General features: G+C 42.0%; 1 protein-coding gene across 2 annotated transcripts in view; it reads right to left on the bottom strand.

Annotated features, from left to right (window-relative positions):
• LOC143297341 (THO complex subunit 3-like) overlaps positions 1-23,942 on the bottom strand; it is a 76,268-nt gene that overhangs the window by 22,821 nt on the left and 29,505 nt on the right. For both annotated transcript variants that reach the window (XM_076609646.1, XM_076609639.1), the window contains one exon: positions 15,350-15,554. In XM_076609646.1, the coding sequence (XP_076465761.1) occupies positions 15,350-15,554 (205 nt within the window). The remainder of the gene's footprint in view (positions 1-15,349; positions 15,555-23,942) is intronic.

Raw genomic sequence — 23,942 nt, 5'->3', positions numbered from 1 at the left:
TCACCATCCAGATAACTCAATTCTTCAAATGACATGCACACACTGTCTATTCCAAGAATTCGCACAAGAATTTATGGTGAATGTTCCTTTTCTTTTGTTGCACCCAAACAGTGGAATTCACTGCCCTCACAAATTCGTCATACCCAAACACCTGCATTCAAGAGAGCACTCAAAACACATCTTTTCAGGCACTATGGCAAAATCTTTGTAAGTAGAGTTTTTCCAACTGTATATGCTTGCTGTGATTTGATCACTGGGCATGCTCTTGGAGTTAATTATGTGCATTTTGATTTTTGATGACTTTTGGGGTGGTTCTGTGAGGCCTGGTTCCTTGGTGCATGTTTTGACTAGGATGAATGTGACATGTTTTTATCTTGCTGTGATTGGGGCCTATGTGATGTGAGGCTGTGATACTGCCTGTGATGATTTACATATTTTTATGTAACTTTGTTTTAAGTATGTAAATTTTAGCTTGTGTGATGTGAGACAGTCTGAAATATGTTTATTTTAACAAATGTGATGTGAGACTATGTCTTTTCATCTATTTCATTTTATTTGTTGTACATAATTTTATGTCTTAAAATTTTTAGTCTTAAATTTGCACATATATATATATATATATATATATATATATATATATATTATTGTTAAGCGAGGTGAGTCCCATTTGAGATGGGGGTACTGAGCTATATATGCCTGCATATTACATGTATCATTATCATTAATAATAATGTTTTCTGAAACTGTCCAAACCCTAAAGAGGGCCATAGATTAACTGAATGTGTGTGTGTGTGTGTGTGTGTGTGTGTGTGTGTGTGTGTGTGTGTGTGTGCGCGCGTGCGCACGCATGTATGTGTGTGTAAGCATGTATAAGTTTGCTATATGAGGCCTATTTTCATCCTTATTTTATACCCATCCCTTCTGTTTCTGCTTCTATTCATTCTATTTTGATTTCTATATATTTACCTATTTGTGTACTTGGTTTTATTTATTTTATTTCATTTTGTACAGCTTTTACACACACACACACACATATAACCAGCGTGTGCGTGTGTACATACACAAGTCAATATCTTCATAAGGTGTGAGCACTCTCTCTCTCGATCTCCCTCTATTTCAGGTGCCAACCAGATACACATGCATGCTTGCATCCATGCATGTGTTCATGCTCGCATATGTGCATGTGTGTGAATGGGTTTCCTTCTTCACACACACACACACACACATACACAAGTCAACACCTTGACAGAGAAATTTGTTATGGCAAAAATGCATAAGCACTCACTCTCTCTAATCTCTCCCCCCCCCCTCACCACCCCTCTCTCACACACACTAGTCATAGGAGACGGGGTGCTGGTCAGATATACATGTATGTTTTATTCATAAGTGTGTGTGTGTGTGTGTGTGTGTGTGCGTGTGTGCATGATAGTGATCATATGTGTGTGCATATATGCATAAATGTGCTTCCTTCTTTTAACATATACACATACACACACCATCGACTAGTTCTCTCATCTAATCTGTACTCATAAATTGTCTAACAGTCAACCCGATGCAACAAGAAGGCATGGTGACTCTTAAGACTGGAAAAACCTCAAACAATGCAAGATGCAGTGGCTTCTAAATCGAAGTTCAGAAATTTGCCACTTCAACAGTGTTTTTCAGATTTTTCATGGTGTTCATCTGCTCACATCACCTTAACCCCTTCACTGCTAGTACATTTTGCTATAGCCTATGCTGAGAAAATGTTCAGAAAAACAAGAAAAACACGCCAAGGATTTTAATTTGCATATATTTCAAAAAGTACTGAAGATAAATGCATAAAAATATTATCAAATGAAAGGAAAATGAACCATGATTTTGTTTTTAATACTCACATGTTCAAATAATGAGTCAATCTGACACAAAAAATTCCATAAAATGCAATAAAATTTTTATTAAAAAAAAGAAAAAAAAAAGGGACTGTCATTCCATCATGTAGGTGCAACAACATCAACCAGGTTATGCAATTTAAAAAAAAAGAAAGAAAAAAAAGGGGACTGTCATTCCATCATGTAGGTGCAACAACATCAAACAGGTTATCGACCAGTCTTTCTTATGACTGTTGTGATCAACCACCTTCACGTTCACCTATCCCGTAGTCTTGTGGACCGTTGGGGCGCCACAGGTGATCTGGCAACCAGCATCCTCCAATCCTCTCGGTTTTCTGACCTCCTGATTGTATCGCTCAACCTCAAGCCCATCCATTCTGGGATGTTGTCCTTCCATCTCTTCCTCTGTCTGCCTCTCCTTCTCCCCCCTTGCACTGTGCCCTGCAGGAATGTCTTGGCAAGCCCTGATGATCTCATGACATGGCCATACCATTTGAGCTTGCGTCTCTTGACCAAGGTCAACAGGTCTTCGTAGGGCCCAATGACTTGCCTGATTCTGTTTCGAACTTCTTCGTTCGTGATATGATCTTTGTAGGAGATGCCCAGGAGTCTTCGAGAGCATCTCATCTCAGTGGACTGTATTCTCTTTTCTATTTCAGCTGTTAAGGTCCACGATTCACATGCATACAAGAGTACTGATGTCTCACAAGGGTACCCATCAGTCTGATCTTTGAGCCGAGTGCAATGTTCCGGTCGTTGCAGATGTACCTCAGTTTTGTGAGCGCTGCTGTCACCTGTGCAATCCTGGAGAGTACTTCGGGTTTGGATCCCTCATCTGTCACAATTGCTCCCAGGTATTTAAAGCTGTGGACAGTTTCTAGCTTCTGGCCATCCACTCTTATGTCAGTGCTGATGCCATTGGTGTTGTTGGTCATCAGTTTGGTCTTCTCTGCACTGATCTGCATGTCATAGTCACTAGAGGTTTTATCAAGGTGGTCCACTAAGCTAGCTAGTTCCTCTTCTTTTCCTGCTAGGCCATCAATATCGTCGGCGAAACGTAAGTTGGTGACTGCTCTGCCTCCGATGTTGACTGTTCCTTTGTGGTCTTCAAGTGCATCAGTCATGATTCTTTCCAGGAAGATGTTGAAGAGAGTTGGTGAGAGCAAACAGCCTTGCCTCACTCCGACTGTGGTTCTGAACCAGTCCCCTATGTTACACACACTGTCAAAGGTTGTGCAACAGTGTCCAGATCCATAAGCCTCCAACACAGTCCACACAAAGAATGAAAAGGGTGTACTCACCCAGCATCTATCGCCAGTCAAAATGCTGTGTGTGGTACTTGCGGAAAGTCTTTTTTTCTTTTTTCTCAAGGCCTGACTAATCGCATTGGGCTACGCTGCTGGTCAGGCATCTGCTTGGCAGATGTGGTGCAGCGTATATGGATTTGTCCGAACGCAGTGACGCCTCCTTGAGCTACTGAAACAAACTTCAAGACACAGTGTGGTTTGCTGGGGCAGTCTGGGCAGTAGAACCTCACATTCTTTCTTTGCCCTTCTTTCCAGCTGACTCTGTAGCCAGGCCTTCTGTGGGGTATGTGGGATGACATCAATGAAGTGTTGTCCACACAGACGAACAGCGTGGTCATCTTTAGCAGTGTCTAGGTCTTGGTCACCAAAAATAATGGCACTAATTACATCCTTCTGGAAGTCCAGGAATGTACTGCTGTTGCCTGCTTTTTTGTTGATGATGTGTGCATTCAGCATGGCAATTTGTAGAAAATGTACACACAGATATTCGTACCACTTCAGGGTTTTCCTTGTGGCATCGTAGGGCTGCAGTTATTGGTCATGATGGTCCATGGCACCCATGTTTTCGTTGTAATCCTGAATTGCTGGAGGCTTTTTGTGGCAAGCTGTCAACTCCCGATGGTCCAGGATGAATATCATCATCACCATGCTGCATACCTGAAACACATTGCACAAAAGACTAAGTTTGTTGGGTTTTTTGTTTGTTTGTTTGTTTGTTGTTGTTGGTTTTTTTTATATATAAAAAGGTTATGAAATGATACTATTTTATTTCTGATTGTTTTCAGAAGCTGAAATACAAACACACACACCTACCCCCCACGCCCCAAGCCCCCAACAAACACACACACTGAAACTGGTTCATGGTATGTCACAACCCCTTCATTCTCTTTCTCACACAAAACAAAATGACAACACACACACACACACACACACTTCTACAAGTGTTGCATTTACAAAGTAATCTAGGCATACATTTCTGTATATCATTCTCTGATTTCAGTTTTGTAAACATCTCTCCCCCCCCCCCCCCCCCCCCCCCCCCACATGACTCTCTCACACATACACAGACACTGATCAGTGACTGACGAAGCTACTTACCACAGCTAACACATTCAAAACACACACAATGCAGTTATATTCATTGTTACAACAAACAAAAAGCAACTAATACACTGACAAACCTTGTAAACACCCACCTGCATCTTGAATCAGCTGAGCTTGTCTGTTCATTTTCGTCAAGCAACCCCACCTTCCACCCCCTGCATGTCAAAATCTGCGTCTTCGGCATCAACTTCACACAGTTCTATCTCATTCAGTCCACAATCTTCATCTCTATTATTTACATCATGAAGGATTTCTTCCAATACTCCTGCAAGGGTTGGGGTTTGTCTGCGTTCAGCCATGGCTTTGCAAACACAACTTGAACTTCGTACAAACTTGCAAAACTTTCGCCATAAATATGATGAATAGGTGAATATTTTTAGCTAATGGAACTCAGGAGATAAAGAGCTCTCAGGGGAGCTAAATTAATGGTTAGCAGACTGTTTTTTCTGAATGCAGGACTCAAAACACAGAACGTTGTAACATGACGTACGGCGCACGTCAATACAGCACTGGCGAGCGACATTTCATGATGTACGCCGTACATCAACAGCGCAGTCAAGAGGTTAAAGTCTTAAAAGGTAGTTGGTAACAATACAGATATGTCCTAAAACAATGATCTGATGCATTTCAAAGTGGTTTTGCTCCAAAAAGACATGTTTTCAGGACTTTAATCCATTCAGTGCCAGGGAAATTTTGAGAATTCAGGGGTAATAGATTTGTTTTAAAATTCTAAAACTATGACAAAAACAAAAACTATGAGATACATAAGCAAAGTAAACATTTTTGTGACAGATAATGAATATGGATTCTGAATCTGGACTTTTTCACCATTTCTTTTGATTGCAGGCATTTCAAAGTGATTTCATAATTTTTGTGCACAAAAAAGTTGAATTCCACCTTCACAGAATACCTGCAGAATAAATTATAACAGGTTAAGTATTAATAGTAACAATCACAATGTTTGTACACATGAAAGTGAATAACTTTCCCAACAATGACAAGTGAGGGTTCTGCCAAGATAAAAAGTCAGTCATGTTCTCAGAAACTGATAAGATAAACTTTTCTTTACACAAAAGAGCATTCCCCCTTCAGTGGTGGAGGCTCTCTGATATTAGGGAGGGTGTGCAGGCCCGCTTTCATCTGATTTTCATTGAGGTTCCCCGACTATTCTTAGCAAGAACCGCATGTGTATGCACATCTCCGTTTCCTTTTTTTCCAGGTCACCGAATGGCTAAAATTTCATTGTGGAAATTGCTGCTCTGATGAAAGAATTCTGAATATTTTTGGGACTATTTTTGCAAGTTTACAAGATATACTTGGTTTTATAATCATACCCATTATTTGCTTTAATCTTCAATGTTTACTTTGAGCGCATTTCCTGTCATATATCTGCCATTACATATTCAAACTCATCCATTTATAAACTCTGCCAATAAGCTGTCCAAACAAAAGCAGTGCACACCCAGAGAAGCTGGTTACAGAGAAGGACCGCACATGTCATATGACCTACTTCTCGCTCTGCGAGTGGTGATAAGTAACCACAAAAGCAGGCTGCACACCATCCCTATTCACTGAAGTATGTTTATAATCCAGACACATTAAATCAACTTTTCAGGGTCTGTTTGTGTTCACTGAACAAGATGAAGGACGTCAGTGGACGTCTTACAGGCACCATGGCAACATTTTATATTAGACATCAGCTGAAGTCTCATGGGCACTGAATGGATTAAAGGTAAGGTCACTGTAATAAATGCCACAGTTTAAAGAAGTAATAGTGTACAGTGTTTCATGAGTAAGAAAACAGTGAGCTCAATATATATGTGTTGTTCTACTGCACACACACACACACAAAATATACAAACATATATACATTGTATTGTATTGTATTGTATTGTATTGTATTGTATTGTATTGTGTCAAGGGAGTAGAAACTGTTCAAATTGCTTTAGGCCAGATTCAAACCTTGTGAGGAACAGGCTAGCCTAAGATGAATAGATACCAGAAATATGTTCACACTTTACTGAGGACTCGATCTAAAGAGGGCAGGACAATTCACTTCTTCACTTCACTTGTCCCTTAGTCTGGACAACCATTTGGGCACCACAGATAACCTGTCATCCACCTGTTTTCTGCTCCCCTAAGGGCCTCGCTCAGCCTCAGACCCCTCCATTCTGGGATGATGTCTTCCCATCTCTTTTTCTGTCTGCCTGTCTTTCTCCCTCCTTGTATACTGCCCTGCAGGATCATCTTTGCAAGTCAAGAGACGCCCCCAAGGCCAGAAGGCTCCAAAACGGCTCAACATCGCTAAGCTGAAAAGCATCACCATCAAACAGTCCTTTGTGGAGCTGCTGGAAGATCGTCTGGAATCCGCCTCTCTGGACAACCAGAATGTGGAGTCTGACTGGAGGACCCTGCGTGAGCTGATCTATAGTACAGCTTCAGAGACCCTGGGACCCATGACCAGAAAGCACAAAGACTGGTTTGATGAAAACTGTGATGAAATCAAGCAGCTTCTGGATGAGAAACGCCGTCTGCATCAAGCCCACCTGAGCAACCCAAAGTCCACATCAAAAAAGGATGCATACAATGCCATCCGCAGGACTGTTCAGCAAAAGTTACGCCAGATGCAGGATAAGTGGCTGAGTGACAAAGCTGATGAGATCCAGGGATATGCTGACAGGCACGATATGAAGAGGTTCTATGATGCCTTAAAAGAAGTCTACGGCCCCACATCCTCAGGATCATCCCCCCTCCTCAGTGCAGATGGGAATACCTTGATCACCGAGAAGGAGAACATTCTCGAACGATGGGCTGAGCACTTCAACAGTGTCTTAAATCGCCCTTCCTCCATAAATGATGAAGCCATAGACCGTCTCCCACAAGTCCCCACCAACGAAGCACTGGACGATACGCCAACACTTCTTGAGACCCAGAAAGCAATCCGTCTGCTATCCAGTGGCAAAGCACCTGGCTCAGACTCCATACCAGCAGAGGTCTACAAGGATGGAGGCACTGTGCTGACTGAGAAGCTTCATCAGCTGTACTCACTCATGTGGAAAGAAGAGACGATCCCCCAGGATTTCAAAGATGCATCTATCATTCACTTGTACAAGCGAAAGGGGAACCGGCAAGCCTGTGATAACCATTGGGGCATTTCCTTGCTCTCCATCGCAGGCAAGATACTTGCCAGGATCCTACTTAACCGCCTCACAGCACACCTTGACCAAGGTCATTTGCCTGAGAGCCAATGTGGATTCCGGAAAGAGCGCAGAACCACTGACATGGTGTTTGCTGCAAGGCAGCTGCAAGAGAAATGTCAGGAGCAAAATGCTGATCTGTTCTCCACCTATGTCGACCTCACTAAGGCCTTCCACACCGTGAGTAGAGAGGGACTGTGGAAGATCATGGCCAAGTACGGATGCCCTCGGAAATTTATTTCCTTGGTCAGCCAATTCCATGAAGGCATGCAGGCTCGAGTCCAGGACAATGGTGAAACATCTGCTCCTTTTGCTGTCACAAATGGTGTCAAGCAAGGCTGCGTCCTGGCTCCAACGCTGTTCAGCCTCATGTTCTCTGCAATGCTTACTGATGCCTTCAGAGATGGCGATGTTGGAATAGGCCTAAAGTACCGAACAGATGGCAAGCTGTTTAACCTCCGAAGGCTTCAAGCAAAAACGAAGGTCATGACAGACATCATCAGAGACTTTTTGTTTGCTGATGATTGTGCCCTCAACGCTGGATCTGAAGCTGACATGCAACTCAGCGTCGACAAGTTTGCCACTGCCAGCAGGAACTTCGGCCTTACCATCAGCACGAGGAAAACTGAAGTTCTCCATCAGCCAGCCCCAGGAAAACCCTACGTTGAGCCCAACATCACAGTCAACGGTCAGAGACTCAGTGCGGTGGAGCGGTTCACATACCTTGGCAGCACACTGTCACGAAATGCGACCATTGACGATGAAGTGAACGTCAGGATTGCAAGAGCAAGCGCAACTTTTGGTAGACTCAATGCAAATGTCTGGAACAGAAGAGGCATTAGTCTTGAGACCAAGCTAAAGGTCTACAGAGCAGTAGTTCTCCCCACACTACTGTACGCCTGCGAAACTTGGACAGTGTACCAACGACATGCCAAGAAGCTGAACCACTTCCACACAACATGCCTAAGGAAGCTACTGAACATCAAGTGGCAAGACAAGACCCCAGACACAGAGGTGCTCGCAAAAGCCACCCTTCCCAGCATCTTCACCATCCTGATGCAGTCCCAGCTTCGCTGGGCTGGACACGTGGCGCGCATGCCAGACCATCGGCTGCCCTAAAGGCTCTTCTATGGCGAGCTGCAACAAGGGAAGAGATCACACGGAGGTCAGAAGAAGCGCTTCAGAGATACTCTGAAAGTCTCTCTGAAAGTGTTTGATATCAACCCTGACTCCTGGGAGGAATCTGCAGTGGACCGTGACAAATGGCGCGCTGCTGTGCACAAAGGCGCCAAGTTGTGCGAGGCCAACAGGACTGCTGCAGCTGTTGAGAAGAGGCAGGCCAGAAAGTCACGGGCAAACAAGCTCCCTGACAATGATATGCCTGTCTTTGTCTGCCCCAACTGTCAGCGAACATTTCGTGCGCAGATTGGACTATTCAGCCATCTGCGCACTCACAGATAGATTCATGAGCATCCTTCCCCCCACCCCACCACCACCCTTCCCCCATCCCCCATCTGGATGACAACGATGGTCATCATCGATCTCGATGGACACACCACCATACTGCCCTGCAGGATCATCTTTGCAAGTCCTGTTGATCTTGTGATGTGCCCATTCCACCTCAATTTGTATTTTTTCGAAGTGATGAGAAGATCTTCAAAGGACCCGATGGCTTGCTTGATTCTGTTTCTCACTTCCTCATTGGTTATGTGATCTCTGTATGTGATGCCCAAGAGTCTTCAAAAGCATCTCATTTCTGTTGTTTGTATCCTCTTTTCTAACTCTGCTGTGAGGGTCCATGTTTCACATGCGTACGGGAAGATCAAGATGACCAATGAATGCATCAGTCTGATCTTGGAACTGTGTGCACTGTTCTTGTCATTCCATACGGTTTTCAGTTTAGTCAATGCCCTAGCTGTTTGGGCAATCCTGGACAGCATTTGTTGCTTTGATCATCAGTCACAACTGAGCCTAAGTACCTGAAGCTCTGCACAGTTTCTAGTTTCTGGCCATTAATTTCTATGTCTGAGCTGATACCCTTGGTGTTGTTGGTCATCACTAAGTCTTCTCTGCACTGATCTCCATGCCATATACTGTTATACCTTGTCCAAGCATTCCACTAAACTAACAAGCTCCTCTTCTTTTCCTGCAAGGTGTCAATGTCATCGGCAAAACACAAGTTTGTGATTGTTCTCCCTTCAATACTGACTGATCCACCATGGTCTTCAAAGGCATCAGTCAAGATTCTCTCAAGGAAGATATCAAAGTGAGTCGGTGAGAGCAGACAGCCTTGTCTGACTTCGTTGTCCTAAACCATTCTCCTACACTGCTGTTGTAGCACATTGCGCTGGTGGTTTTGATGGAGATGCTCTCTATGACCTTGATCAAGTTGGCGTTGATGTTATACAACTTCATCATGAACCAGAAGGCTGTGTGCCATACCCTGTCAAATGCTTTCTTAATGTCCACGAACAAATGGAAGAGATCCTGTTGGTGTCGTAGGTGCCTCTCACAGTATCCTCAGGTTGAAGATCTGTTCAATTGTACTGTGCCCTGCTCTGAAACCTGCTTGTTCCTCAACTATGATCTTTTCTGCTTGAGGCTTCAACCCGTTCAGTAAGATTTTCAGCATGACTTTGCTTGGGTGGCTTACAAGGCTGGTTGTACAATAGTTCTGATATTCTTGCAGGTTACCCTTCTTTGGGAGAGTGATGACCAGTGACTGTGTCCAAGGAATGGGCCATTCTCCTGTCTGCCAGATCTTGTTGCAAATGGTAAGCAGAGCATCTATCATGGCTTCTCCTTGTTGATCTAGCTCAGCCGAGATTTTGTCCACTCCATTGGCCTTCCCTTGTTTGAGCAATTTCACTGCTGCCTCTTCTTCTTCCCATTGGATGGCATAGTTGTCAATGTTGGTGACTGGTGGATGTTACAATACCTCGGAGTCTCCTTTGGCTCTGTGGGTGTACAGTTCTGAGCAGTATTCTGTCCATCTGTTTAGAATGTCAGTGTCTTCTGTGAGACAGTTCCTATCTCTATCCTGTATTGTGGTGGTAGGACCTTGCTTTCAACTGGTCAGATCTTTAACTCTCTCCATACGAACGGCGAAAGAGACAACATTAACAGCGTTTCACCCCAATTACCGTCATCAAAATATTGCAAGAGGAAGGCTCTTATACTGAAGAGGTGAATGTTGACAAAGAATTCCACAATTCTGACGATGGAAGCTAAAGGTTGGGTCATTCAGACACCCACTGGACATCCGAGGGGTCTGTGTAGAGGAGAAGAGAGGACTGGCCGTACTGAGTGAGTTAACCAGATGGTAGGCTTTCTTGCTGTTGTTCCTCTTGAGGTTGTCATCTATTTCTTGGCACCGTTCTTCTATCCCTGTCTCCTTTGCTTTCCTCATGTTTAACTTGATTTTCTGGTTCACTACCTTGTACTGCTTTGCTCCTTCAGTTGAAAACCTAACCTTCTCTAATTCTCTGCATTTGTCACCAAAGTCCAGAATGTCAGATGTAACCCAAGGTCTTTTTCTAGGTCTGTGCTTGGCTGTTTCAGTCACTGCTGTGTTGAGCTTATTGATCAAAGTGTCCATGTCTGTAACATCCGCATCAAGCAAGATCAGTGGAGCGAATTTCCCTCCTATCATTGCTTTGAAAGCTTCTGTTACCTCAGGATCCTTCAGCTTCTCAAGGTCAAAATTAATCCTTGTGTGACCTTGCTTGCTGACCTTCTTGAGATGGAGTCATCATCACTAACCCATGGTTACTCCCAATATCTGCTCCTGGAAAACTTCATCTTCAGCGGCAGAGAGGACAAACATGAAGAGAGAGTTTGTTTTCTTTTTCACAAGAACACCGTGAACTCAGTAATGGGTTGCCATCCATTTTCCAGAAGGCCCATCACCATCTGCCTCAGGGCAACCCCGTTTAACATCACCATTGTGCAGGCCTATGCTCCAACAACTGATCATGAATATGAGGAAATAGAAGACTTCTATGAACATCTCCTGGAAGTTGTTATCAGACCCCCAAGAAAGATATTCTGATAGTGCAAGGCGATTGGAATGCCAAAGTAGGAGAGGATGCATGCAAGAACTGGAAGAACATGTGCGGTCAATTATGCAACAACGAGACTAACTAGAGAGACTTAAGACTCCTGGAATTCGCAAGCAGGATATTAATTAGAGCACTACAAATTGTGGAGGTGGTTGAGCAGCGATGCTAGTGAGGAGACAGGCAAGACTCAATGGCCTATCTCCTTGGTAACGCCTCGGGCAGCAGTGCGGTCTGCGCACAACGAGAGAAAGGAATAAGTTTTTTGGCATCAGGGTAGACGAGCTTGATCTAAGGCTGTTGGACGGTAACTGGGAAGCTGAATATTGGTTGCAGTTCTCCCACCTCAGGAATAAAGAGAGTCTATACATTTTAACCAATAGAATTCAAGATAATCAGTCCATTTAATATCATCACATCTAAATATGAAGATTTGTAGCTGTTGTCAGGCAGAAGCAGAGATAAATGCATATAAAGTTTATAGTGAATTGGTGTGCGAGAGTTTTGTGCTTTTTTATGTTGGAAAAACATTGGAAATGTTGTGTCACATGAGTGACCACATGATATACAATGTACACACTGCAGGGGGATAAAAGTAGCTACCCAAATGTGTGTAGGGACTTCTGGTTAAGACCCACAGAGCAAAAGGCTTGTGAGAGAGACTGGTGAGAAGAGAGGTGGAGAAATATGTCGTGGTGTGAGGTGACAGGAGAGAGACTGAGGCGAAAAGAAGAAGTGAAGAAGGAAAGAAGACAGAGGAGCAGAAACATCTCCCTGAAGAACGTCCACAGAGACACTTTCCAGCCGGCCAGCACCAGAAGACTGACTGGGCGTGAGGCTCTACGGACCTGTACCAAAAAGGCACTTCCAGACATCCCGATTCGCTAAAGCCAACTACAGTCGGCAAGAGTGACTGTTGGGGCAGAACTGTGTTGAGTGTGTGTGAATAGAAACCTGGCCAAGTAAGAGAGTTGAATATCCTGGGATTAGGATTATAATTTGGATGTATAATGCCTTTGAAATTCCATAGTGTGTGAAGAATCTGATTTGATGTGTGTGAATCAATAATTATTTCTAATGAGTATATAAATTGTATAAATGTATACTGTGTCCTCGGCTTTGTAAAAGAAGAATTAATGTGATTGTTTGAGTGCATAGATGTCTGCTTGATTGAGAATTGAACCTAACCTGTGAGCTAACCCTGACAGCAACAACAAATTCACTTTAAACAAAACCAAATACACTTTCCCCCAATATGGACATATTGCATTGTATTGTATTGCATTATATTATTCTTTTGTTGCAACAGATATCTCTGTGTGAAATTTGGGCTTCTCTACCCAGGCAGAGCGCGTTGCTACAGTGTGCCTACTTTTTCTTTTCTTTCTGACTTGTGTTCCTATCAAAGTGGATTTTCTACAGAATCTGCTTGGAACAATCATTTTGTTGCCATGGAATCTTTTACATGCTGCATTACATTACGTGCATGCTGCACACAGGACCTCCATTTATCATAATGACTAGCGCTCAGACCACCACTCAAGGTCTAGTGAAGGGGAAGAAAATACTGGTGAGGGAGGGATTTGAACCTCCCTCTCTCTCTCTCTCTATATATATATATATTTTTTTTTTTTTTTTTTTTTTTCCAGTTCATGAAATATCTGTAAGGCTTGATTAAACATGGTAAAACCACTTTTCCCTGAAACATTAAATACTTACAGAGCATCTACCTCTTCATTGGTACTGAATATATGACAAGTGTCTACAATTCGATAACGCTGTCTGCCTGCTAGATATCATGATAATCTTTAGTGTCACAACTGACTTGCAAGACACTTAAAGAGAAACAACTCATGGTGCAGAAACTAAATCAGTTGAAGATGAATTGTATCCTTTCAACTGTGTTCTCTTATCAGTACATTTCCAAGAAAACCTAAAGTTAACAACAATCTAATCATGATGCAGTATAAATAGTAGTCAGACTTATTTTTATATGAGGCTTAACCAGTTCAGTGCTAGAGAATTTTGTAAAAAAGCGCTCTCCCCTTGCCAGGGAATTCTGAGGACTCAGGGGTAATAAATCACAAAAAATTCTAGCACAAAAGATATGGGTGATACAGAAAGAAAGTAAAAGTTTTTGTGAAGGAAAATGAGTGTAGATTCTGCTTCTGGGCTTTTATTCCCAATTAAGTTGATTGTAGGTAACTGTTCAGGCATGTAAAGTCAAGATAATAATTTTTGTGCAACAAAAAAGTCTATTTCCACCTCTACATAATGACATCCATAAACAAACAAAACAAAATACAGCTAGAAATAGCAAGCCTATTGTCAGATTATACCTGTAGAAGAAATTAAAACATTCAAAAAGTTTATGAAAACAAATCACAGTTCTTACAGACATGTAAGTAAATCACTGTCCCAATAATGACAAAAGTGAGTAAAGTCAACGTAAAAGGTCAATCACAGTCCCAGAAACTGAACTGGCAAGCTTTTTGACAGCAAAGAGTGTTCCGGAGTGAGAGGGTGAAGTTCTTTGATGACGGTCACTCCTTTCAAGTTACACGTGGGCCGATTAAAGTGTCTGCTGTACATCTGGCTAGCCACGTCTTCAAACAAGTCATCCCTCTGATTCAGCGAAAATATAGCATGAAAATCAAAAAGCATGTGTTTCACGTCCAGTGCAGGTTCCACCCTTCATTTTGTGAAAATCTTGGGGCATTGGTGGTTTTCGATTGCCTTCTGTCTGCTTTGAAATGTGAGTTCACTCTTCCCAAAAGCCACGCCCCCTTGATGACCTCTGGCTGGCATTTGACCTATCATCTTACATCACTCCTCTCCCTCTCCTTCCCCTTCTTCCAACACTAGCTGCTTGTATTTTGTCAGTCATAGCCAGTTATTCAAAAATACTGTCTGATTGGATGGACGGACTAAATTACCATAAAATGGGCAGTCAGTCTCATAACTGTCGTTGTTCATCACCTTTGTTTTCAAACCAATCATCAAACAAGAGAGATCCTTCTCCATCGCGAAAGCTGTTCATAATCACAAGCAGAGCTTTCAGAACTGTGTAAATCTGCTGACTGTGACTATTTGCTTTACTAGACACAGTTTTCAATGCATCTGTTTGCACATTATGCAACCCCCTTTTCCATGCGCGTATCACGTGGTCAATTAGCAAATTATTATTGAGAAGAAAGAGGTCTTCTACCTGATGTAAGTTCACTTAAATAGTATTTTTATAATCCAGACACATCAAACTAAGTATTCAGTCTGTTTATGTGAACTGAACCAAACTCCAATGAAGGAAAAATCGGAACATATGCAGGACGTCAGTGGATGTCTTATAGGCTCTATGGCAATACTTTTTGTAGGACGTCAGCTGGCGTCTTATAGGTACTCTACTGGTTAAACAAAGTTAAAAATTAAAAAAAGTGAGTGCACTGCTGCAATTTAGAATTTTTTATTCATGTAGACACACTCCAAAAGCACACAAGGAAAAGAGAGCCCATTATCATAAACTGTTTAACACATACAAATATTCAACTCATTAAAATGAGTAAATAGATAGATAAATGATAAAGCGAGCACATCACTCAGTTACCTATGTTCACAATGAAATACATTTCAACTGCAATTATTCCTATCACTTAAAAGTCATTTATACTTAATTCAATATCTATTGCTTTTCTTGCTTTTCACCTATATTGTCACTTTGTGTGAAAAATGGGGAAGCATACTGCAGCAAAACTGATAAAGGTGAACAAAATATGACATACTTTTGTCAAATGAGATCATAAAAATAATATTCCAACCTGAAGATATGTATACTGCCAGCGCCAGAGGTAAGGAAAAACAAGTCCCCTTCATTGTTCCATGAAATCTCGTTTACTTCAAACTTGAACTGTTCCTCTGCTCTTGATCGGTTGGAACGCACATCAATGAATGTCACTAGATCATCCTTGTTTCCAACAGCAATGGTGCTGCCATCTGGTGACCAGCAAATATTGATGTTTTCCCCTGCAATGGAAAACATTATACATGATAAGTTGCATCATATGGGGAAGAAAAAACTTGGACAATTGCTCAGGGCTTTTTTCATCAGTAAACAGCAGCTGAATGTCTTCAAAGTTCGAAGCTATCTGCAGCATCCAGTCAAATGAATGTTCTATCCATCACTATCTATCTACTAATACAAAACACTTGAGTGTGCTTTTGTTCTCCAAAGAATGGATCAATAATCATAATTCTCTTTTGGCAGGCCTTCCCATATATCTGTCAGACAGACTTAACAAATCCAGAATAATGCTGCCAGACTCATTTGCAGAGCTGCTAAATCTGACCTTGTTTCTTCTCTCTAGTCTCTCCACTGGCTGTCTGTTTCTGATTGAACAGACTTTTACCGTCTGTTTCTGATTGAACAGACTTTTACAAGCCACCCACTTTGACCTTTTCTCCTGTCAGTGGTTCTGGCCCAGAGTATCTTTCTGAACTCCTCCATAACTTCCTTCATCTTGCCACCTCCACTCTTCTTTGTATACTCAACTTTTCAGGATACCTCTTGTCAGAACTGAGACATACAAAGATCTTTTTCTTTCTAACCCCCAGCAATGTGGAACAGACTCCAACACCCTCATGTCTTTTAAATCTGGCCTCAAAACTCATCTCTTCTCCCAGCAATAGGTTTGGTTGTGGTATATCTATCCAAACAGTATATTACTATATACCTGTGTACATGTGTCATATACTTCACTTTCAATACATGCATACATCCATTTATGTGTGACAGTATATATGCATGAGTAAATATATGTGTGTGTTGACTGGAAGGTATTGTGCACCTGTGTATATTGTAGTAGGAATCCCTCAGTCTCAAAACTAAGGAGTTGTACTCTGGGTGATGTTTCTGGTGCAGTGTCGGTTCGAAAATGGCAGTCTCTCCCACACTCTGCGCAGATGAAGTCTGATGCTGGTCTGTCTGTCAGACTCTGGGTCTTTTTTCTTTGCCACTTCACCTCTGACTGTTGGGCAAGTATCTCTTCAAACTTGGAGAGGCCTTTCTGCACTGTCTGCCTCCAGCATGACTCTTCGGAGGCTACAGCTTCCCATATATGTGGGTTGATACCTAGGGTCTTGAAGTCTCTTTTGCAGACATCTTTGTAGCTCTTTTGGGGTCTTCCTGTGAGGCACTTTCCCTGATCCAACTCTCTGTACTGTACAGATGGTCCCTGTCTGGCATGTCCTGTCCAAGCTTCACTGCCATACATGATACAGGAGGGTGTTCACTACACAAGCCTTGCAGACCAGAATTTTGGTGTGTTCTGTCAGCTTGCTGTTTTTCTCTCTAGTATTCTGGACGTTGTGGTAGCAGCCTTGCCAGTACACTTGTTCAGCTTGGTGTCAAAACAGATGGTGTCTGAGAACATTGAACCCTGGTACATAAAGTCATGGACAACTTATAGTTCATGTTCAGAGATTATTATGTTGGGTGGGCAGTACAAGTCCTGTCCCATGACATGTGTTTTCATGAGACTGATGGTAAGTCTGATGTCACAGCAAGCCTCACTGAAGCGGTTCATGAGTTACTGAAGGTCTTCAGCTGAGTGGGTGGTTAACTGCTGCACTGTCTGCAAAGAGGGAATCATGCAGGCATTTCATCTGAACTTTGGTTTTTGCTCTTAGTCCGGAGAGGTTAAGGAGCTTCCCATCTGACCTGGTGTGAAGGTAAAAGCCCTCTGTGGAATATCTGAAAGCCTGAAAGCCTGTTTCATCAGGACTGCAAAGAAGATCCCAAACAGGGTGGGAGTGAGGACACAGCTTTGCCTTACTCTACTTTAGATGTCAAAAGCACCTGATGTTGAGCCATCAAAGACCACAGTAGCCTTATGTCTTCATGGAAGAATCTGGTGATTCTAAGGAGTGGGCTATTATCCAGTCTTGGGGAGGATTCATAAGAGTCTGTCCCTACTGATGAGGTCAAAGGCCTTTGTAAGATCTATGAAACCAACCAAGAGGGGCTGTCTTTGTTCCCTGCATTTCTCCAGCAGAAGACCATCAGTGTGGACCTGTTGGCGTGGAATCCACACTGACTTTGGGTAGACTCTCCCCACAAGAACCTGGAGCACCTTAGTGCAACTCTAGCAAAGATGTTCATGATGATGCTGAAGAGGGAAATTCTGCAATGGTTGTTGCAATTTCTCCTGTCACCTTTGTTTTTGTACAAGGTTTGTGTATGTACACATGTATGTATGAATATGTCTGCATGTATACATGTGTATGTTCTTTAGGGAGACTTTATCAAATATAGATCTTTTGGTGACCAGTACATTTTTAGGAATTCTTTGCAAACAGCATGGGTTATTTTCAAAAGCAGTTACCAAAATACTTAATTCAATACTAATGTTAAGTTAAACTGAGAGGAACCTCAACTCACTCCTTTTGCTGTATGTAAAAACCAAACAATCCATACATATCTATATGTAAAAACCAAACAATCCATACATATCTATATCTGCATTAAAAAAAAAAAAAACACTCAAAGAAAAGTTCAACCTTAGAAAAGTATTTCCATTTAAGAGTGATTTTGCCACTTTAGAAATATTATTAAAAAAGACAAATGATGCAGAAACAACAAAGGTTTTGACTCTGATGAGACAAATACAGGTTTTGTAAATGATTCTGAAAATTACAAAATGGTAAACGATCTAGATCCTGATGTCTTGGATCCTACTCTGGATAACCCTATTATGAAAGAAGAAATACTTCTTGCCATCAGAAAATTGAAGAAAAAAAAAGCTGCAGGCCCAGATCAGATAACTGCAGAAATGCTGAAACACTTGGAAGTTATATTATTGATTTCTTAACTAATTTGTTTAATAATCTTTTTGGAAGAGGCATATTTATATAATTGATTTCTTAACTAATTTGTTTAATAATCTATTTGGAAGAGACTTGGACTGAATCCATTATTTTAGTTTTTACCATTATACAAGAAGGGGATGTAAGCACACGATTTCTCGCAATCCCACAATTTCTCTCACTTTGAGAGGAATTGTGGGACTGTGAGAAATCGTGGTTGTTGCCCTCCCACGTTTTCTCTCAACTGCGAGAAATCGCTGGGGGCGCCCCCATGATTTCTTACAATGTGAGAAAAATCGTGGGAAGTCCCCCTTATTTCAATAAAAAATGAGAGAGGAAAAGAAAAGAGAAAGAGGGACACGACGACAAAGACGATAATGATAATGACAGTGGCGTTATTGAAAACATCAAGAGTAATGACACTGAAACACATCTGTTTATTGTATTTCACTGCAAGACATTGACCTCAAATTCAACATCAGAATCAATAGCAAACAATGAAATCAAGGCAATGTACATAACTTAAAGAGAAATACAATATAGCATAATATAATGTAACATAACATAACATAACATAACATAACACAACATAACATAGCATAATAGAATACAAGAGAACAGACAGTCTAAGAAAATTTAGAAAATACCTAACAAAAAATTGCAAGAAAAGTTTTTTTTGGCTCTATGTATTCAGGATTTTTCACACTATCACCTGTAAAAAAATCGAAGAAAATCGAATGTCAGATAAGAGCAGGAAAATTAAATAAAGAAAAATAAACACGAGGAGATGGCGTGAACGGCACACCATATTTGAGTCTGAAACTCTCAACTGGGTCACGTCACTAACACCTTGTCAAGGATGCCACAGCAGGGATGGGCCTGTTAACTACTACGCTTCACCGGCATTTTCGTCCGCGCAGCAGAACCTGCCTACCACTGTATCAGTATCTTATGCTTCTCTGTTGAGCATACTGAATATCATACATGATTTTACATTGCTTCATTGTTAAGTAATGTTTCCGAAAAAGCAAGTGTACTTACAACAGTCAAATTAGACTGTTACTAAAATGTAATCACAGTTATCATGATCCTAAAGTGTGCTAGCACAGACTGCAAAGCAGTGGCATAGGGGAAGACAGGTTCGCGCAATACCTCCGTGTTTGCATTTGTAAAGTCAAAGTATGGTAAGCCATGCGCTTAATAAAGTTTCTTTCGCTGAAAATTTAAAGATTAAAAAGGTGATAATAACATTTTTTTTTATAATAAGTTTGTGGGGTTTCGTTCCCATCAATGTTTATTTCATATGTCTTCGTTTGTTTATTTCCTTAAGCGCTGTCTTCATTGGCTTATCTTTTATTGTTTTTTTGTTTGTTTGTTTGTATTTTTGTTTTGTTTTTTGTTTATCTCCATTTAACTACTGACTGTGAGAGAGAGAGAGAGAGAGAGAGAGAGAGAGAGAGAGAGTGAGTGTGCGTGTGTAGACCATAAGACTAGAAAGGTGTGTGTGTGTGCGTGTGTGTGCGTGTGCGTGCGTGCGTGCATGCATGCTAGGAAGGCGGAAGGGCGAGGGAGAGGTTAGGAAGGAGTGGGACGGAAGAAGAAGGAGGAGAGAGAGAGAGAGAGAGAGAGAGAGAGAGAGAGAGAGAGAACTAACAGAAGGAATCTTGTGTACTGAAGGAAAAGAACAAGCACAGGAAGACTTTTCTTACGTACTACCCCCATTTTATGAAAAAAAATGAACTTGTGGAAAGGCAATAAGAAAAAACATGTATATGCTAGAAAACAAATGAATTCCATCAACTGACAGCATACAGAAAAGCTAATCAGTATGATTTTACCGCACGATGCATATCTGTGTATAAACAGAATGTTGCAACAGAAGAGAGACAGAGAGAGAGAGAGAGAGAGGGGCCTGGTTGGTCAGGTATGATGCAAGCTGTTCACATAGGCAGTCACTGTGGCATCTCTGGCTTCCTGCCCATGATCAACCTCAGTCCAAGTGACATGGCCTGTCTCTATTCTACCATGCATTTCATCACAAAAGAGGCCACATGACACAACTCAACACCTGTCCTGACTCTGGATCAACCACTCTGGTGGAAAGCCAAGGACATCTTGCTAACGAGCCTCCTGCGAGTTATATGAAGTTGATGGTGCTGCACCTTGGTGCTTTCCATGCTGAAATGAGCTTCTGAGGCTGCATTGGACTGTTGATGGAAGGCAGTGGGTTGCAAGAGGTTGAAGGTTCTGGAACTGCCCTTCTCTCCAAACGCTGTCATGCACATGATGCAAGGAAAAGCAGTGACACGAGCAGGAAGGGGACATTTTTAGTGGACTCTTTGCTTAAACGCACTCGTGACTGCTAAGACATTTCGAGTCAAGCTGCCAACTACACAGAACCTATATCTTGTTCCAGAAGACCTTCATTTGGAACAAGTGGATCAACATGTTCAAAATGAACTTCAAAATTCAATTGACACTTTCAAATCAAATGCTACTGATCCCCTGTGGACTGCCGATGCTGGAACTGTGACGGATGAACCCGGGTGTGGCCGTGTATGGGGGAATCTAAATGAGCGGCATGGGAGTAATGCCACTGAAATGGTGCAGATGATGGGGCAGCAAAACAAAACAAAACAAAACAAAACAAACACAAAAAAAATGCTACTGATCACACGGACTTCACCAAACCAGTGTTAGATGAAGATCTTGATCATGGACTGGCTTTGTATAATTTCTCTCATGGAGGGCAAACTTGTAGCTCATGACACTGAGGCAAACACGCATCTTATCTCCAGAATTTCTGACAAGTTGGATGCAAAGAAGGAGGAGCTAAAACAACACCCCACAGCTGCCTCGCGGTTGCAATACATGCATCTCATAGATATTTTACGATGTTTTCTGAAGGCAGAGAGGACAGGAAACTGGCATCTTCACCTGAGTACATTGCAGGAGATGATACCTTTTCTTGCTTCAGCTGGTCACAGTCTGTACACAAAGTCAATCCAGCTGTACCTACAAGATATGGTGTAACTTGAACAAACCAACCCTGACGTGTAGAACAAATTTCAAGAAGGTCATCATGTTTTCCGCAGAAGTGATCGCTACTTGGCTGGTCTTTCTGTCGATCTTTTATTGAGCAAATGTTTATGAGAAGCATCAAATCAACAGGGGGGATGACACGTGGTCGTGGAATGTCAGAATCCCAACATGCAGCATCTATCAATGCCCACTTGTGCTGACATCAATACGTCCATTCAGAACATCACTGGGTTGTCTTTCTCAAGTGAACAGCACAAAGACATCAGCATTGCCAGAAAGAGGCAGGATGGTCACAACATGATGGTCATCCTTGCTCTCCTGGAAGAGAGAGATCCCTTCATTGCTGGTCCTGTTCTGAAGAATACAGCCACAGGTATGGTTGCAAACACCAAGGTGGATGCACACAAGGCAAACTAAGTGGGAAATAAAATCTTGAAGAAGATGGAAGGCCACAAAGCCACAGAATACACCTTCAGGTCAGAACAGGCTGTTACGATGGCCTCCATAAACACTGTCAAGATCAACACAGAAGTGGTGGCTATCGATCCTCAACTTCTGTTTCAGCGCCTGGTTTCAAGCGCAGGCAGTAAATACGAAGACAAGAGTGGCGTGTTCAGATATGAGCTGTCGAGTCACCCATCATCTCTTTCTAAGTCTATTTTTCTTGTCAAGGAAATAAAGCCCTTCTTGCTGATGAGATCTGGAAGAGGGTTTCCAAACCCATGCCAGAGAGTGCCTTTCTTGGTGACGTGCGTTTGTTCTGGATAGGGAGGCACTTCTAAAAAAAAAATCCCTGGTCTTGTGGCTCAAATTACATTTCCATCATTGAAACTTATGTCAGACATGTGTGACAGAAGTACAAGAAGCCTGTAATGGCTATACAAGTGGTCCAAGCACAAAAGACATCACATATATGTGCAGAACTGAGGGAAAGTCTTCCACGGAGGTTCAGTTTACACCAGACATGGCCCTGCAAATCGGGAAAGACCTGTTTCTGACCAATCATAAAAACAAGCAACATTTTATTGACTTGCTTCTTGTAAGTTGCGGAACAATAGATGTGTGACTTTCTGTTCTGAAGGAGATGCTAACTGCATGATTGTTGCTGAGGCTCAGGAAAGTGCAAAAGGCAAAGAGACAGTGGTTGTTCGCGATGACACAGATATTTTAGTCCTTTTGGTCTACCATTTCAAAAGTGATTCAGAGGAAGTCTTTCTCAAGAAAAGCAGTAAGCCATTCAGGTGCTGGAACATCAAGCACGTTCAGAGTTCACTCAGCAGGATATGACATATCTTGCCTGTCATCCATGCAGCCACAGGTTGTGACACAACGTCCCGAGCTTTTGAAACTGGCAAACGGACAGGTTTCCAGAAATTCCTGAGCTCAGAACAACTTTGTGAACTGGCAGAGACATTCCTGAAGAACTTAGAGAAAGATGAGACTGTTGCTGCTGGTGAGCAGAAGCTCTTGTCTTTGTATGATAGGAAGACAGATGTTCTGTTCAAAGGTAGCGTCTGGGACAACATTCATACAAGTTCACTCTCTGCCCCCAACGTCCTCTGCTACCAAATACCACAGTTCGAGGACATATCTGCAAGTCCAACAGTGGACTGGAAATGACACACTTGTGCTGGGACAATTGGGCTGGAAAATTGTTGACAACCAGATGGTGCCGCCTTGCACAGCACACTTGCCTCCTGCTCCTTCCAAGCTTCTGTGCATTATCCGCTGTGATTACGAGTGTGACTGTGACAAAAAGAGGTGTACCTGCAGAAAACAAGGTTTTGACTGCTCACCAGAATGTGGAGAGTGTCATGGAATACATCATTCAAACCCAGCACAGGTGACAACCGCTGAAAAACAACACTGAGAGGGAAGCCTCTGTGAGGATGGACATTATTATGAATTTGTCCAGTAATTCTATGATAAAAAGTGGTCTAATCCCAAAATAATCGCAATATGTTGTTTTTCTTCAGACTTGCATCTATACTTATTGGTAAAGAATGTCTGCAAAATGTAAGTGTATATCTTAAAAATGCAACCTCAAGACGCATAAAGACAGCTTTGTGTGAATAAGTCGCTCTGCTTATTCATTGCCTTTCACATTAACAATGTGCACAGACTGTCTGGATCGATGTTCTTCTTGTATGGTTTGATTTCTTTTGATACTGTACTTATTACTGCTGAAAAGAGGACCAGCTTAAGGTCAAATGGAGACCGGGTCACGATCAAACATAGGATTATATTAATTGGATTTTTTTTTAAAATACATATCTGACATAGATGAATCCATTAGAATAGACAACATCTCATGTATGAATTCCACGCTTCCAGGTCACAGTGGACAAAACATCTACATGAATGACACATTTTGTGCGCGCATGTGCGTGAGTGTGCCTATATCCACATTTGGTGATATTTTGCGTTCAAATTCAAAATAATGTTTTGCCTCTCTCTCTCTTTCTTACACACACACACACACACACACACACACAGAGTTGTTTGAAA

Source organism: Babylonia areolata, chromosome 2, assembly GCF_041734735.1.
Source record: "Babylonia areolata isolate BAREFJ2019XMU chromosome 2, ASM4173473v1, whole genome shotgun sequence".
Classification (NCBI taxonomy): Eukaryota; Metazoa; Mollusca; class Gastropoda; order Neogastropoda; family Buccinidae; genus Babylonia; species Babylonia areolata.
The sequence above is the reverse complement of the archived record's forward strand: the minus strand, read 5'-3'. Positions and strand labels throughout refer to the sequence as shown.